At 38.0% G+C, this 18,450-nt stretch overlaps 1 protein-coding gene across 1 annotated transcript in view; it reads right to left on the minus strand.

The window, feature by feature from the left end:
* MMS22L (MMS22 like, DNA repair protein) overlaps window positions 1–17,669 on the minus strand; it is a gene marked incomplete at its 5' end in the record, with an annotated part of 79,030 nt that extends 61,361 nt beyond the window's left edge. Inside the window, 8 exons of the mRNA XM_083350015.1 lie at window positions 2,656–2,769; window positions 4,923–5,053; window positions 9,093–9,186; window positions 10,685–10,859; window positions 10,939–11,026; window positions 14,411–14,463; window positions 14,894–15,019; window positions 17,491–17,669. Coding sequence (XP_083206141.1) covers window positions 2,656–2,769; window positions 4,923–5,053; window positions 9,093–9,186; window positions 10,685–10,859; window positions 10,939–11,026; window positions 14,411–14,463; window positions 14,894–15,019; window positions 17,491–17,669 — 960 coding nt within the window. The remainder of the gene's footprint in view (window positions 1–2,655; window positions 2,770–4,922; window positions 5,054–9,092; window positions 9,187–10,684; window positions 10,860–10,938; window positions 11,027–14,410; window positions 14,464–14,893; window positions 15,020–17,490) is intronic.
* Between the last annotated feature and the right edge of the window lie 781 nt (window positions 17,670–18,450).

The following is an 18,450-nucleotide window of genomic DNA, read 5'->3' on the forward strand; positions in this document are numbered from 1 at the left end:
ACAGTCTGATCTTTTTCCTAGCTAACGTTTTAAACATACCTTTGGATGCACTTTCATTTTGATATAGTCACATTTCTGAGTGAACATGTATACAAATGCACATTCACACAGAGACAAATATTTCCAGAACAGGGAAAAATCCTCTGATAGCCAAACATTAGTTCTTCTAATGCAGGGGTGTCAAACTGCTGGCCCGTGGGCCGGATGCATCATGGCCAAACTGCACCCACCCCATTGCCGGCAATGGAAAAAAAGTCATGATACATCGCGACACGTCACGTGACGTTGCGAGTTTGACACCGCTGTTCCAATGTAATTCTACTTTTGATAATATACTTTTCTTAATGAACTCAGCTTCTGCATTGGACAAGGATATATTAATTCTTTGACCTTCGCTGTAGACCTAATATGATTTAGAGTTCCCATGAATGCAATCTGAAATCCAAAATATACCATTAATAAAAATGGATACCACATTGGGGACAACCTAGTGAGAAAGGGCCATTTGACATAGGACTGTAACAAAGTAAAAGAGTAAAATCAAGTCTCTTGATTGTAAGAGGCAAGAAAACCCCGAATAAATAAAAGAATCAAATCAAGTTCAGCTACATCTCAATCAACAATTTGTGAACAAAGCTTTATATTTAAAACCCAAATCATGCAACTAAGGTAGGGATAGACAATCTGGTGCTTTCTAGCTATTTTAGATAGAAACTTCAGTTTATAACTATATAGTTTAAGAGACCACCTTTAGATTATATAAAGAACAGAGTATATTTTCAGTATAATCAAGAAAAAGACAAACTAGATGAGGACAGTGATTTGCAATTATTTGGGGAAAATAAAGACAGGTTTCAGAATTCTCCAAGATTGTGTTTTGTGATTACTTAAACTCAGGTAAACTGCTCAATTTTTTATTTTTATTTTTAAAAACCCAAACAAAACCATTCTAGCAGGATGCTAGATTAATACACCCAACTTTAGCTTTTATTCTTTATAGTAATAAAATCATGGATCCACCACAAATAAGTACAAACATTAAATGACAGTAAAATAATGTAACAATACAATACCTTGCCACCCCATGTAATATAATCAATAACCAATTGCAAATGTATTAGGATCTAATCTGGGTCAGTCACTGAGACCAGAGGTTTAGTTTCCTGAGCTTTTGGACTCGTGCTGGAGCCCATCCTCAGGGAACGTCTTTCTAGCAGAGTACACACACTTTAAAGTTTCCTTAAAATGGACTCCATCACGAGTCTGAAAACTCAGAAGACAAAACCTCTGGTCCCAGGGACTGATCCAAATTGGATCCTGCAACATTATCCTGAGATGTGCATATTTGTCTTCATTTCAAATGTGTGTACAGTTGGTGAAGCAGAATTTCTATTAGCTACAAAGTAATTCAGTTTGGAATAGTGAAGCCCACAAAACACATCAGAAGGGAGAGGCTATGAAGAAGCTATAAATATTGTCTGGATACGCAGTATTAATTTATGACTTACTGTGTTTGCCTGTGTTTTCAGGACCTACCCTGAAAATAAGCTCTAGCTTAATTTTTTTGGTGGGGGAGGTCTATCATAAGCCCTACCCCCAAAATAAGCCCAAGCTAGGGCAGGGGGATGGAGCTATCCCACACACCCTGCACCCACTTACAGTTGCAGCCAGGCCTCCCACGTCCCAACATGTCGGCCCACTTCTGCTGCCACTCATGCATGCGCATCATCCCCGGCCTCCATTTCACCATCAGAGACCTTCAGGAAATGCCTCTGCAGCTGAGAATGGAGCTCTGGATTGATGCGCGCAGTGCCCCATGACCTCCATTTTGCTGTCAGAGGCCTTCAGGAAAGGCCTTTGAAGCAGAGAACCGAGTTCCAGATTGACACGTGGGCTGAAGAGGCCTTTCCTGAAGGCTTCTGATGGAAAAATGGAGGCCGTGGAGCACCATGTGCATCAATCCAGAGCTCCATTCTCAGGTGCAGAGGCATTTCCTGAAGGCCCCTGATGGCAAAATGGAGGTTGGAGGCAACACGCGCAAGTGGCCGCAGAAGTGGGCCATCTGGGCAGGGCTGTCGGTGCTGCCGCAGTGAGGTGAGACCATAGAAAAGGCATCTCCCAAAAATAAGACCTGGTGCCCCTTTTGGAGGCAATAATAATAATAATTAATAATAATAATAATAATAATAATAATAATGATGATGATGATGATGATGATGATGATGATAATAATGATAATAATAATAATACCACCATCGCATCTTATTTTCGGGAAAACAAGGTACTGCCCCAGGGCCAAATACCAGAAATTTTAACTATAAATTTTTAGTAGGGGGAAGGATGGCTTATTGTGCTATTGATTCTTTAAGCAACTACAGTCCTAATGATTTCCCAACTAAGTCTCAATGGATGGTTGCCTTACTCCTAGTCTGATAATATCCGGCAATACCATGCTGAAAAATATTTGACCATGCTGGTCAACTAACATAAACTTCTTTAAAGTTTATAAGGAAAAAAAGCACCACCTTTGATACAAGTTTGCCTATGGGGTAGATAAAATTGTTTGATATATTTGTCAAACCATGAATTTCTGCAGGTTTCCAACACAATTTGTTTCGTGAAATGTATTCATGCTGGGAATGTAACAATTCCTACCTCTGTAAGAGATGTTTTATTTCTGTGGTCAAGCAGATGAATAAGCAGAACCCACAGCTCTTTTATACAGATACAAGTATAGTGGTGAGTAATAAGAGCTTCAGAGAGCCTAACCTGCAACAAATAACATTTTAACTCAGAGAAAGCAGAAAACATTTATACATGAACAAATGTCAGAGATGGAGGAAGCAGTTGAAAAATATCACTGAAATACTTAAAGGTAAATATGAAAAGATTAAACCATCCAGCAAGTAGTAGAAATTTTTTCTTTCTTTTTTTTTCAAAAAAAGAAGCTGTCAGATCTTTGTAAGCATGTGCTTGAAATCCAAATTTAAATATGCATTATCTTTGTAGTGTTATAATTTCTTTGCCTACTGCAATTTTTGCAGAAGTGACTCCCTTTAAGGAAAAAATGGATAGGTGTTAGCTTATGTGTGTATGTTAGAGAAAAAGAGAAAGAGACTTATCTAGATCTGTCAAAACTACTGGGAATTATTTATGTGCCTAATACTAGGAAAATGTTTCAGGAGCATTCACCTCAATACGATTCATACACATTGATCTTTATTGATGAGGAATTATTGAAACTGTCCTACTGTTAAGACTTAGAGAAGGTAATTTTGGTGAGTTCCTTCTTCCGGTTCCATTGTAGAAACCCTTCTGACTCTTTAAAGCAATTTTTGGAAGAATGACCTACTTAAAAATCACATTGAAATAATAGGTAGGGTTATATTTGAGATTTCAACTGCCACATTGACCATTATTAAATAGTTCATAAGCAAATCTGTTTAACGTTCATATAATTCTGGAATTCTGGAAAAATGTTTTTAAAGCTAGTACACTAAGCCTATGCTTTATAGATCAATACCACAATCCTCTCTATATTTTCTCGGAATCCAGTTTGCCGAATTCAACAGAGCTTGTTCTTGAGTACTGTGGTTATTTAAGATTACCCGTCAGGTATTAAGGGCTACTATTCAGGATGGTTGACATTATAATTAAAACCTTAGTGATAGTCAGACATCACTATCTGTTAAGCTCTATCATACAAGAAAACCAACAAGGATCATAGAATAATTCAAATAAAAGGAACACACAAGAAAGAACTTTTTTTTCTACTCCCCACAGCATCAGCATGAAAAAGAAAAAAAAATAAAGTCACGGACTCTGAATAAATGATATCTTAGGAAATTTCTGCAGCATTAACTTTGTAAATTCTGAAAGTATGACAAAACTATGTTATTGCTAAATAAACCAATATTTTCAAATTATTCCTATTTATAGAACCTATAAATGCACAACTTTAATGCCATACATGATGGAATAAAAACACTACATTGTTCGGAAGCAATGCAATATTTCCTGAACTGTTAGTCTGCCATCTTTAATCAAATGAGTTATACCTTGATGTACCAGCAGGTGGTAGTGTACTCACATATAGCAACTGAATACCACTCCCCTTTTAAGATTTAAAAAACAAAGTTTCATTCCATTTTGCATTACATTTGGAAAATAAATACTTACTTTCTACATGTCATGTCGATTTGCCCTTTATCCAATTCAAAACTAACCTATTTGATAGTTTAGAATTAATTAGCTGAATAATTTATTTTGCACTTGGGAACTTTGGAAGGTAAAGGAAACAATGTATAAGAAGGATTTATTAAACAAACCTTTTGGGTTTTTTTTTAAAGTAGGCTACTAAAAATTGTGTGTGTGTTTGTGTGTGTGTGTGGGCATGCTTCCTCCACCCCACATTTTATAACAAACGTACAACTAAAATTAGGAGATAAATGGATATAATAACTCTTGTAACCAGCTCTTTTGCTTCCTGTCAGAGTGTAAAGACTGTTGATCTCTCTAGAGTAGGGGTGTCAAACTCGCAATGTCACGTGAAGTGTTGTGACGTATCACAACTTTTTTGCCATTGCTGGCAATGGGGTGGGTGCGGTTTCGCTATGAAGCATCCGGCCCGCGGGCCTGGCAGTTTGACACCCCTGCTTTAGGGCATTAGGGCCATAGGAAAAGACGGAATATCGGGAGATTTCCATTTGCCAAAGACATCACTCACTTTTATAGTTCATAGACTTCATTTCTGTACAAAAGCACTTCTCATCAAACTGCATTTTCATTTAACCACCTCACTAAGCTGAATTAACAGTGATAAGATGAATTTATCCGGGAAATACTATTTAATAAATAGATACATTTCTACTGTTTCAGAAATTTAGGCAACATTACCGTAATATTGAATAAAATTGTAATACCTTTGAATACTTCTTAACTGACAAACTTATCAGATCATATAAGAGGTTTCCACAGTGATCTTCAAACAAACTGATATTGGTTAGATTTTCTCCAGTTAAATTGGTAAACCTGTGAGCATATATGGTTTGCTCTAGAAAAACAAATAAAATGAGAAAAATTAGCTTAACGAATGCAGAAACAGAAATGTATGTTTTCACTGCAAAAACAAACAACTGCAAGCCAAACCTATAGTTGTTCCTTTTCTAAATTTACCATGCTGTAAATCTCAAAATTTGTATCAGCTGGCTGTATCATTTGTGGGTGATCTTGGAACCAGTCACTCTCCCTCTCTCAGCCCAACCCATCTCATAAGGTGAGTGAACATACTTATAATACACCTCACCTTGTTGTGGGGAAAATAGAAGGGAGGTGTACTAAATGCGTTCACCACCTTGAGTTATTTAAAAAATAATAAAAGGCAGTATAAAAAATAAATAAATGAAATAAAAAGGTTGATATCACTGTGTCTTTGTAGCAGGATGAAAATGTCGTGTTGGTTTCAGTAACAGAATCCTGATTTAGATGGTTTCCTTTTGTAGGGCCGTGCAAAATATTTAATTGCAAACTGTTTCCCCCCCCCCCAAAAAAAAAGTTTTAAAAAATCTTACATACCATACTCATCTATACAGGAAGCTAAATTGGTCATGACTCAATTAATGCTGATTCCATTACTGTAGCTTCGTTAGTTTCCTCTAAGCATAACTAACTTTGGTCCAAAAATTTCTATCGCAACCAATGAGGACCCAGATTGTTGGGGGCAATTAAGCTGACTTTGTAATAATGCCGCTTGGGGTGTGTGTGAAAGCCCTAATAAGCAGGCATATACATAGAATGAAGGCTACTGCTAAGCTTGTAAGTCGCCCTGAGTCTTCGGAGAAGGGCGGGATATAAACGGGATTTAAAAAAAAACAAACCAAGGAATCCCTTTATTCTATTTCATCCTCCATCAGTGCATGCCTCAAACGGCCTCGGTGAGAATTCTCCAAGTCTTTACATTTGGAGATTGCTCAGGAACAGAGAAAGGAACAGGAATGCCGTTGTCTATTAATGTTCAGTTAGAAGTGAAGAGAGGGAAGGCATTATTGGGGAAGCACCACTGTCTGCCTGGGTAGGAAGGGAGCTTGGGAGACGGGAGATTTATATCTGAAGATGGTTGAAGTTATGCATTTCCCCAACACTGCTGTTTCTAAGGCTGCCCTTTGCCCCCCTTTTCTCTCTGACTACTAAAATGTAGAAGGCAGAATAAAAGCAGTATTCTGGAAGGAAGGCACTGTTACGTAAATAGGTCCTCATAACAAAAGCACCCCACACTAGCTTTTATTGCGAACTCTTAAATTCATATTGTTAAATGATGTACAAAGGTCGCAATCTAGGATTTAGCATTGTAAAACATAATAATGATGGATGTAAAGTTGGAAATACCTATCTTTTCTCCTTCAGCCATGTGTTAAAATTAGCTCTCCCAGTGAATCTGAACGAACTTTTCCTACTATAGTACGTGACCTTCAGTGTCTGCCCAATTCAAAATGTCACCCTCTCCCTATATTTTGCAACTCCAAGAACAAATATTTAGGGGTAGAGTGGCCTGAGTACACTGAATGCATATTGAGTAAATGTGAACAGAGTGACTTGTTGTCACTTAATTCATACCTTTTTATCAATTATTAAATAAACTTGTGGAAGCAGAGGGAGGTACAGAGAAGTAAGCAATAAGTGGCATTCATCTATCATTCAGCAGCTAAGATTGACAGTACTCTACATCAATGCTGAATGATGTCTGGTTACCACTGATCCCTTTAAAATGGATTTGTCAATCAAGGAATTGTTTTTAAAAAAATCTGAGAACATCTTTATGCTTCATTGGCCGTAGTAACTTGGACCCTAAGAATAGCCATTTTTGACACCACAATGCATTTCTAAACATTGCATTTTGCTGGATAGTCTTCAGAGAACTTGCATGAATAATTTTAAAAATACTACAGGATAATCACATGTGAGCATACATTACATCATGTGCCTTCAAAATATTCTTAAAACTTCCCTAATAAAGGTGAAGATAACTGTAAAATTTAGAATTGCGCTGTAATATTAATAGACTGTTGAGTGTGCAATTTGTATAAGGACCTTTTACCCTTTCAAAATACAGTGAAAACAAAATGCATTTGTAAAGAATTAAGTTAGAAATTCCATCAAAATCAAAAGGACAGTAAATGTTTATTGATTTTAAATCAATAGGACAAATAATAAATGGATAGATGCATTGACCTTTTAATTGATTTATAAGTGAAGTTTTGCTGTGAAAATATATAAATCAACTGAGTTATTTATTGATTTTTTAAAATGGGGCTGCACAGATATAGATGAATCAATCTCATTAAAACTGTTTATAATTTGAGGACTGAGAGATTATAGTAAAAGAAAGTGAAATAGAAATAACCTATTTTAGGATTTCCCAAGCTGGTTCCTTCAGGATATTGTTTGGATTTCAACATATTAGACTTTGATCTCCATAATTCACTGCCATTTTGCTAATTTAGGATAACAGGAACTGAAGTCTAACATATTCTGGCGGGCACCCGGAGGGGGGAGACGATCTTCCCAATCACCAGATATCAACATTAAAAAGTAATCTGATCTTCTCTGTTTTATTTAGCTTCCACAATTTAAAAACATGTTTGGATTCTCTCCCTAAATAGCAAAAAGCAACAGGAAACATAATCTCTTCCCATACTTCAGCTTCTCTTGTATTTCCTGGTGAATTACTTGGAAATATTTTTTTACTGCACCTCCCTGAATCTTGAATATATGTGTTACTAAATAGTCTTAACAACCATTGTGTAAGCTTGGGTCCTAACAGAGCTGTGGGCAAATGAACAGCTGTAAAAATTGAAACTGTACATAAATAAATGTAAGCATTTTAAATCCCAATTTTGCAAGCAAAAATAAACAAACTGATGAAACTGTTTTAATCCTAGCTAGTATATTTAAATGTTTCCCATTATATATGAAAATTTGAACTTTTAATGTCAACTTGCTAAAGCCTGGACCATAAAGTCCTGGTTTTAAGAATCTTAATAGATCTACCAGCTACCAAACAAAATCCCAGAGATAACGGAGGTACCATACTTAAAAATATGAAGATTGATGTAAGAAAGTGAATATGAAGAGAGAGTAAAGGTTGAAGATGCCTGATATCAATAATATAATCCACAACTTCTTCCCTTCCTTTTGTAGATTGCATCACTTTTCAGGTTTGTCCATCCTGTCATACATATAAGGAAGCAGAGCAAATGCTGTAACCTCTGAGTAAAGAGCCAGAGCTCACTAATTAAAAACAAGCTTAATTTTGTCATTGAAAATTGTACAGTTAGTCCTTGAGGTATGACTATTTGTTCAGAGACCAAATTTACAAGGACACTGAATGACTAGTAGTTATACCTAGTCCCTAAACATACAGCCGCTGCAGCGCCTTCAACATTGAAATTTGGGCACTTGGCAGCCCTGCAGCATTTATGACCATGGGCACTTTTCAGCTCTTCCATCCACCTACCTCCCCCCCCAACTTCTGCTGATCCTGCCAGCTTTACTACCCCCAGATAACCTTCACTGTCTTCTCCCTGCCACTGTTGAGATACAACCGACTTCTCTGTTGGGCAGTTGCTGACCCTGCCCAGTTTTTCTTCCCAAGACTGTGCTTACCTCTTGTCCAAATTGTGTGTAGCCTACTGGTGAGGGTTTTGGAAAGCAGATTGTGTTGGCCAGGTCAGCAGTGGCAGATGTGGTGGAGTGTATGGGTGGCCCAAAAGGAAGAGATGGGGAGAGGTAGGCAGATGGGTGAGATGAAAAGAAGGCAGTCTCTTATCTTACCAAGGTTCAGGGCTGGGAGGGACCAAATCACGAGTAGCTTGGATTGGTTGGAACCTTGGCTAAGGACTAGCGGAATCTGCAGAGTTCAGAAACAAGTGTATTTCATACTATGAGAAACAGTATTAAATAAACTTCTTTCTGAAGACTACAGAATATAAACTCTCCTTGAGACTATTGTTTTAGCAATTATTTGCAGGTACTGTATTTATCCTTCGAAATCCCAACATACAAATAACACAAAAGATATAAGCCAGGAGACTCACTTTGCATCTTTTCACCAAGAAGATGGAGGATTTCTAATACTGACCAGTGAATGTCTATGTACAAATGCAGCAAGTGCCATGATGGAGGAAATAACTACATTAAAAAATATCCAAGAAAAATACCATACGTTATATTTTAATTTATATATGCAGAATAAACTGTGACATATAGATTGTTAAATGAACTGGCTCTCCATGTGCTGGAAACGGATAAATAACGTAGTAGGAAAGATGTAATATTACTAAAATGATGCCAAATATCGTCACTTTTTAAAGGGTTGTATGTATCATGACTCAACAGAGAAAAGACAATTCTTTAGTTAAAAAAACTATAAGATCATGCTATGACTATTGCAAATAGATATCCAGTCATTTAAAAATTATAGCACCACTACATGTAGTTCTCATTTAGTGACAACTGGGATTGGCAACTTGGTAGTTAAGCAAAGAGGTCCTGAAGTGAAACTGCAACTATGCTTACAATCTCACTTCAGTTTCCTTTGCTTTACAAATGTGAAAGTCATAAATACAAAAAGTGGTCGCAAAGTTAGTTTCAACACCATTATCACTGTAGTCAGTGGTGGGATTCAAATACCTGAACAACCGGTTCTCTGTGTGCATGCCACTTTGGAAGTCCGTTCTGAGTCGGGGAGGATCCCAGACCCAGTATGGCCCACCGGAAGTACCATATTTTTCAGACCATAAGATGCACTTTTTCCCCCCAAAGTGGGGGGGGAAAACGAGGGTGCGTCTTATGGTCCGAAGGTGATCCCACCACTGACTGTAGTCACCAAAGACAAGGCAGTTGCTAAATGAGAATTCTCTGTATATGTAGTATATTTTTATCTTCAGGAATTTTTTTTTCATTTTTATCTCAGCATACATTTAAACTAAAATATTCTGAATTTCCTATATATTCAATAGTGATGACTTAATATGCTACTAGAACAAATTGTTTTGGGAAGCAATGATGGGCAATTCAACACTTCTGAATTCATGGAAAGGGTGAGGATGCTAAGTACTTTTATACAGGTCAAGTACAGTGTCCTGTGGAAGTAGGATTCTCCATCTTACTAGCCACAGAGAAACTTCTGAAAAATTTCCTAAAATAATGGAGGCGAAGAAAACAAAGGCAAACTGAACTTGGGCTGGGACTTTGAGAACTGAATGAAAATAATGTGCAGAGACACTACTCCCCCTCCCACTCCTAAAGGCACATGTATTTTAGAAGGCAGACATCCTAACGTACAGTATCTCACACATGCATACTGGAGATAAAATCTTCCCCAAATTCAGAATTAATGGGGAAGAAAGACCAGGACCTGTGTATGAAATTCAACAGGCTGGATGACAAACCTGCTGGGGGCTGGCCTACAGATTAGAGATCTTCCATATCTACGCCAAAGGATGAGCCCTAGTAATATCACTTAAGTCATCACTTAATAATGGTACTGACTTTGTGCCATATCTTATAGCATTCCCCTGTGGCTTCTCTTCAATGTCCCAACATTTACAAATAATGTATTCTGTATTTTTGCATGATCCTCATGTTCTGATAATACTGCTTATAAGGAAGAAAAAGACAAGACAACCTTTGCTTGAGGCAGAATGGGATTTCCTTCTAAAATGCAAGCAGGGAGGTCGCACAAGTGGCCAATATGCAGTGTCAAAGAATAGAGTTCTTCAACAATCAAGGAGGGGAGTTGTGCTTCTTGTTTCTCATATGGATGGAGCAACTCCTCTTCTGTTTCATGTGGCTCCAGATACCTGAAGAAATTCAGGGAGACATATGATTGTACACATATAAAAATATACAGAATAGATGAAACAAGACTTGGCACCTCACCTGAAGATGAAAACTTTCACATACTGCAGGAACTCAACACATTTTTGTCTCATATTATGTGCTTCTAAGTGAAGGTTCGCAGCTTGACCTGAAATAAATCAGAAATTAAGGATGTAGTTTTAGGGAGTATGTGCAGTGCCCAACTTTACTTGATCTTCGTATTAAGGATAAACCACAATACATATTATCATAATTGTATATTAAGGGGAGCCCCTGCCCCCAAGCTGAATTACCCACACCAGTTGAACAATTTATTACTTTATAAGTAACTCAAGAGAGTGAATGTACAGAATACTCCTTCCTCCTTCTATTTTCCTCACAATAACAACTCTGTGAGTTGGGCTTAAGGAGTTTTTCATCCCCACAGCAGGACTAGAACTCACAATCTCCTGGTTTCTAGGCCAGCTGTATGACCCACACATACAAATAGATTTTTCTGTAGGTTGTTGAATTTTCAATCTTTCAAGATGATGCACTATGTAGTATATATTTTTCATCAAGTAGGCCAGAGGTCTTCAAACTCGGCCCTTTTATGACTCATGGACTTCAACTCCCAGAATTCCTTAGCCAGTGTCCCTGGCTGAGGAATTCTGGGAGTTGAAGTCCATGAGTCATAAAAGGGCCGAGTTTGAAGACCCCTGAAGTAGGCAGTCCCAGGTTAAGAATGCCTAACTTAAGAGCAACTCCCTATTACTAAAAATGGCAGATAGCATTCTCCTTCCTCAAGTGATGAAGCACTAAAGCCGCATATTATTTTCAAGATCCACTGAAGTTGCATGTTTTTAATATGCAGCCTTTTTTCAGTGGTTTTCAGCAGTGCCTGAAAGCAAAGCACAGCTTCAGCGCTTGGCTTGAGGAAGGATAATGCTATCTTCCATTTTTAGTAGTAGGCAGTCCATTTGTAAGTCTGAGTTCTGACTTAAACACAAATTTGGGTAAAGACAGAGTTAGGGAAAAGAACTCATTCTTAACCTTAATTTGGGACTGTCACTATATGTATAGGACATGATAATCGGGAACATCTTCAACATAACACTGATGGAGCTGTTTAAATACATTTCCATGTCAGGATTAGGGAGTCCATTGCCCAGTTTCCTTTATCTTTCACTATTAGCCATGGTGGTAGGAGACTAATGGGAATTTTAATTCAGAGACATCTGGAGCATCACAGCTTCTTAATCTCATATTCATTTCAGAGCCTATCAATGTTGTATGTCTCTTTAAAGGCATTTATGGAACTTCTGCTTTATGGCTGCCCACTCAGAATATGCTATGTGGTTTAAGAAAATGGCAACATCTTTATCTACCAAGAAAAAAGTATAATTGTATTCAAATTACTAAGATTTGTTTTTTTAAAAAAATTGTTGTTGTTGTTGTTGTTAGCTGCGAAGTCGTGTCCGACCCATCGCGACCCTATGGACAACATTCCTCCTGGCCTTCCTGTCCTCTACCATCTTCTGGAGTCCATTTAAGCTCACGCCTACTGCTTCAGTGACTCCATCCAGCCACCTCATTCTCTGTCGTCCCCTTCTTCTATTGTCCTCGATCTTTCCCAGCATTAGGCTCTTCTCCAGTGAGTCCTTCCTTCTCATTAGGTGGCCAAAGTATTTGAGTTTTAGCTTCAGGATCTGGCCTTCTAAAGAGCAGTCAGGATTGATCTCCTCTAGGACTGACCGGTTTGATCGCCTTGCAGTCCAAGGGACTCGCAGGAGTCTTCTCCAGCACCATAGTTCAAAGGCCTCAATTTTTTGGCGCTCAGCCTTTCTTATGGTCCAACTTTCACTGCCATACATTGCAACTGGGAAGACCATAGCCTTGACTATACGCACTTTTGTTGACAGGGTGATGTCTCTGCTTTTTAGTGTGCTGTCTAGATTTGCCATGGCTTTCCTCCCCAGGAGCAAGCGTCTTTTAATTTCTTGGCTACAGTCCCCATCTGCAGTGATCTTGGAGCCCAGGAAAATAAAATCTGTCACTACTTCCATTTCTTCCCCATCTATTTGCCAGGAATTGAGAGGGCCAGATGCCATGATCTTGGTTTTCTTAATGTTAAGTTTCAACCCAACTTTTGCACTCTCCTTCTTCACCCGCAACAAGAGGCTCTTTAGTTCTTCTTCACTTTCTGCCATTAGAGTGGTATCATCTGCGTATCTTAGGTTGTTGATATTTCTTCCGGCAATCTTAATTCCAACTTTTGATTCATCTAGCCCTGCCTTTCTCATGATGTGCTCTGCATATAAGTTAAATAGGCAGGGCGACAGTATACAGCCTTGCCGGACTCCTTTCCCAATTTTGAACCAATCAGTGGTTCCGTGTCCAGTTCTCACTGTTGCTTCTTGACCCGCATATAGGTTTCTCAAGAGACAAATAAGATGGTCTGGTACTCCCATCTCTTTAAGAACTTGCCACAGTTTGTTATGATCCACACAATCAAAGGCTTTAGCATAGTCAATGAAGCAGAAGTAGATGTTTTTCTGGAACTCCCTAGCTTTCTCCATGATCCAGCGTATGTTGGCAATTTGATCTCTAGTTCCTCTGCCTCTTCGAAATCCTGCCTGTACTTCTGGTAGTTCTCGATCCACATACTGCTGAAGTCTAGCTTGTAGGATTTTAAGCATGACTTTACTAGCATGAGAAATGAGTGCAATGGTGCGATAGTTTGAACATTCTTTGGCACTGCCTTTCTTTGGAATTGGAATGTAAACTGATCTTTTCCAATCCTGTGGCCACTGTTGAGTTTTCCAAATTTGCTGGCAAATTGAGTGTAGCACTTTTTTTAAAAAATAGGGATGTGAAATTTGTTAGCTATATCACCCAGCATCAAGATGATAATATTTCTTTTGTGTTCCCCTTCTTTTTGTCCCAGAAGAATCATTAAGGCATTATGCTCCCCCCCCCGCCGACACACAGCAAATAAACTAAACACAGCATAACTAAAATATATATTCAGAAAACTAATTCCTTAAAAACAACTCAAAATTCCTGGGTCAAAATATGTCTCTCACATGTAAGGATAGAGTGAAAAATAAATATCTATCCAATTATTTTGTTGGATTTCCAGAATCCGTATAGGATGGAATTTTGACAGGTTTTTTTTGAAATCGTTAACAATCAGGAATAATTACGGTGCAAGCAGTCCCCAAAGTTTCTGGTTCCACAGACTGGGGGCAGTGGTGGGGTTGGTTTCATGTGCGCAATCTAGATCCCATGCATATGGAAATTAAGCTTCATGTGCTCACCTGCTGCTTGTGTAGCCTGGCTCCCAATAGGCCACGGCCTGGAACTAGTCTGCAGACCAAGGGTTGGGGACCTCTGCATTATCATATTAAAAATGTATATCCATATATACCTGTATACATAGGACAGTCTTGGATAGGCTCTAAGTATTTATCTATGTGTACACACACACACACAATTTTGTTGTACAAACTATTATAAGGCACATATAAAGTAAAAATATTTTAAAATTTACCAAAATCAGATGAACTTGACCGAACAAGGTTTTCTAATTTGTATATAAATTGTCTGTCAGAATTAAAAGAAAAAGATGTTACTGGAAACAAAAGCATATACACAAATACTATATTCAAATCATACATGTATCTCCGTACATAATCTCTATACATACATACTGCCCATGAATATGCACATACATTATACTTGTTAAACTACTTTTTTTAAAAAAAAAATTTTTTACCTTTGCCAATCATCCATGCCCACAAGCTTGCTAGCCTAGGTAAAGCATCTCTTCAGAGGAGGATGGACTCTTCAAACTTTACTAGGGGTTTATAAACAGCTTTAGCTTCCATTGAAGTTCAATAACAATACATTGTAATAATATACAATGTGAAAGTCCTCAGAACAGAATAGTTAGAATAGAATAGTCTATGTTTTAAGAAATATGGAGCCACATAATAACCACAATATATTCCAGGAATAATAATAAAAATCATACCTCAATAATCCAAAGAGAAGTGTACAAGATTCAACCAAAGCAATTTCAGTAACCCATTGAAAATCAAATAATTCCACAATGTCCTTTTCATAATCAATTGGAAAGGGATCCAGCTCCAGTAAAATCCTAAGAAACAAAGTTAACATTGTTTATAGTTCCTTGAGCAACATCCATAGGCATTCTTGAAGTGGGCACCCTCCAGGTGAGCAGGACTGCATCTTACAACTAATTCCAATATCCACACAACTGGAAGGTTGAACACATCCATTCAATTTATATTTTATTAATACATCATAGCCTTGCTCATTAGTGACCAAGGTAATGGTTATACTTCCATTGGTGCATGTGTTCGCATTCACTCCATCTTAGAAGGCCCTTTAAAATTAAATTGGGTACCATATAAAAAAATCTAATCCAAATGTAACTACTTATTTGCTGCTTAAATTACTTCATGTACCCCATAAATGTTCAGCTTTGAAGCACTGTATATAATCAACTTTCTTAACATGAAATGCATTAGGGATCTCAGGAAGTGGCTCTCCAGTTCAGGAAATCTGATTTCCAGATCATGTCATATTTATTTATTTATTTGATTTGTATACCGCCCTTCTCCAGAAGGACTCAGGGCGGTGAACAGTGACATAAATGTCAAAATGCACAAATACAGAAAATTGAAAATAAATTAAGCCCTACTGCCCAAATGTAGAAGATAAATTAAAACCACAATTAAAATTAAACCCCTCAGACCAGACCGGATTGCTTAAATAGATATGTTTTTAGATCGCGTCGAAAGGAGCGAAGGTCGGGAGCCATCCGGAGCTCAACCGGTAAATGGTTCCATAGGTCAGGCGCGCCCACAGAGAACGCTCTCCCCCTGGGAGCCACCAAGCGGCATTCTCCGAACGGTGGCACCCTTAGGAGGCCCTCTCTGTGGGAGCGTACCGGGCGGAGGGAAGTTGATGCCAGCAGCAGGTGATATATGTCCGTCCCATAGTATTTTTTTCTGCATTGGTTATGGGAGATCCCAATTCTTCACCCTAGCACACCTGACTGCACAGCTGATAAGTATATTTGAGGCATTTTGGTTGTTTTCTGTATTGTACAGTCATTGTCACTTCTTGCCATTGTATTATCACTTCTATACTTCAATAAACTAGCTTTTGGTAGCGATTCGTTTTCATAAAATCAATCACAATAGCCCAACATAAGCACACAAATATACTCCGGTAATCCAGAAAAGCACAAACGGCAACTGGCCTACCCCTTTGAAGAAAGCATATGAGTTGGGAAGGGGGAAAATGTTGTACTCTCCTCCCTTTTCCTTCCAGCAGTATAATCTCATGGCTTCCAGTTACTGATACGAAAAACATCTAATTGGGTACCACCACTTTGTTAGCCCCATAGAAAAGGATTGCTTAAATGAAATGCAAGCTGTACGACATTCTCTTGGAGGGCCACATGACACTGAAGGGCCTGATGGTCAGCTAATTTGAAGAAGCAAGGGCTAAAGAAGTGAGTGAGCTCCAGCCAGCTAACTGGCAATGAACATGGGAAGGTTTAAGACCACCTCATGGACCACCACAGACCTGCTTGAGAATCACTAATATACAGGTAGTCCTAGAGTCACTATCACAACTGAGTCCAATATTTCTGTTGCTAAGTGAAACGTTTGTTAAGTGAATTTTGCCCCATCTTACAACTTTTCTTGCCACATTTGTTAAGAGACTCACTGCAGTTATTCACATGGTTGTTAAGTGAATCTGGCTTCCCCGTTGACTTTGCGTGTAAGGAGGTCTCCAAAGGTGATCATGGGACCCCAGGACATGGCAACTGACATAAATATGAGTCAGTTGCCAAGTGCCCGAATTTGGTCCATGGGGATGCTGTGACAGTCATAAATATGGAAAGAAACGGTCATGTCAACTTTTTCCAGTGTTGTTGTAACTTTGAACTGTCACTAAATGAACTGTTGTAAGTCGAGGACAACCTGTAAAGGCACCAGGTTAGGGAAGTCTGTCTGAGGCATAATATCTACATTCTACATTTCAATATACAGTGTTTTTGCTGCAGAACTTTGTCCCTCTTATCAAGAGATTCCAAAAGCAACACATATTTGTTAAATTTATATGCTGCCCATCTCACTATCAAGCGACTGGCAGCATATACACAGACCAACCACATAAATCACCTACAGGAAAACTAATTCAAGGCCTGTGTGTTATAGTGCTTTGAATCACTAGTACTGGCCACAGAATCAGCATTATAAATATGTTACTTATATAACATAGAGTCCAAACTAAGCAGAAAAAAAATCTTTTACAGATATTCATACCATAACAGTAATATAAAAAAATTATCCCCAAGATCTATTCAAACAAAAGCCGAAAACACTAATGGGATCATAGTGGAACACAGCAGCTGTTAGAAGCAGCTAATTAAACATTCCAAATTCTCAGTTCTGCACATACTCGCACACCAGGGATTTTAATACTATTCCAAGTAATTATGATACTGGAACATTCTTAGTAAAATCTAGCTTGTCTAATAGTATGTTCAAAATAAAAGTCCCACGAGCAGCATTTTTAGGTCTTACATACCTCTTAAGAGAACCACTTGCTAAATAAGAATCAGGAGAAAAGCTTTTTCCTTCACTTTTAAGGTCAGAGACACAGGAGAAAGAAAGAACTCTGGAGTAATGACCTTCTGTTTCCATTGCGGCCTCTAAGCTCTCAGTAAGCGAAGAAGGCACGGAGTGAATGCTGGAGTCATCATCCATTGTTCATGCTTCTCCCTGGAAAAATAAAAACATGCAGCATACATTTTTCCATATGTTTGTTTTTCTGAATTATCAGAACTAAATCTTACCTATTAAAGCAGAATGTAATAGATTTCCCACGAGGACTGAGAAATATGTCGAGACACAATACGTTTTCAGATCAGCTGAGCATCTGAGTACATCAGAATCCCAAAACTATCAACTACATTTATTGTGTAGGCTGAAACATAACATTAAATTAGCTGTAGATTAATATTTACAGTTGTTTTCCAGATGTATTGCAGTAAAATCGCATCATTCACAACCAATTGTCAAGGTTAGCTGAGTAATGCAGATTATAGTTCAACATATTGCATCTCGATGGCATTATGCTGGGGAAAACCAAAACTGTAGTCATAATAATTATAAGATAGATGCTGGGCTCTTACGTGTTTCCTTCTTTTCTTTTTACATAGCAATGAGACTGAAAGCATTTGTTTCCTTTTCAATTAATCAGTAGAGCATCAATTCACAGAGTTTACATAGTTTGCTATGCCACTGTGCAGCTTTGCTTTTCATTTGGGATTAGTGTGATTTTTATTCAGTTTATATTCTGACTTTCTGTCATAAATGAATAAAGTTAGAACTCAGCTAATTTTACCTTAAATCAGCTATGATTCAACAAGCCAACCCTTAACATTATGTATGAACTAGATCAGCAAGTGCACCAGATGCAAGTTCTTCATAATGCCATAATTCAGTATTTATTTACATTATGTTACTGAGGTCAAGAGAAGGGGAC

This window comes from Vipera ursinii, assembly GCF_947247035.1.
Source record: "Vipera ursinii genome assembly, chromosome: 1".
Lineage (NCBI taxonomy): Eukaryota > Metazoa > Chordata > Lepidosauria > Squamata > Viperidae > Vipera > Vipera ursinii.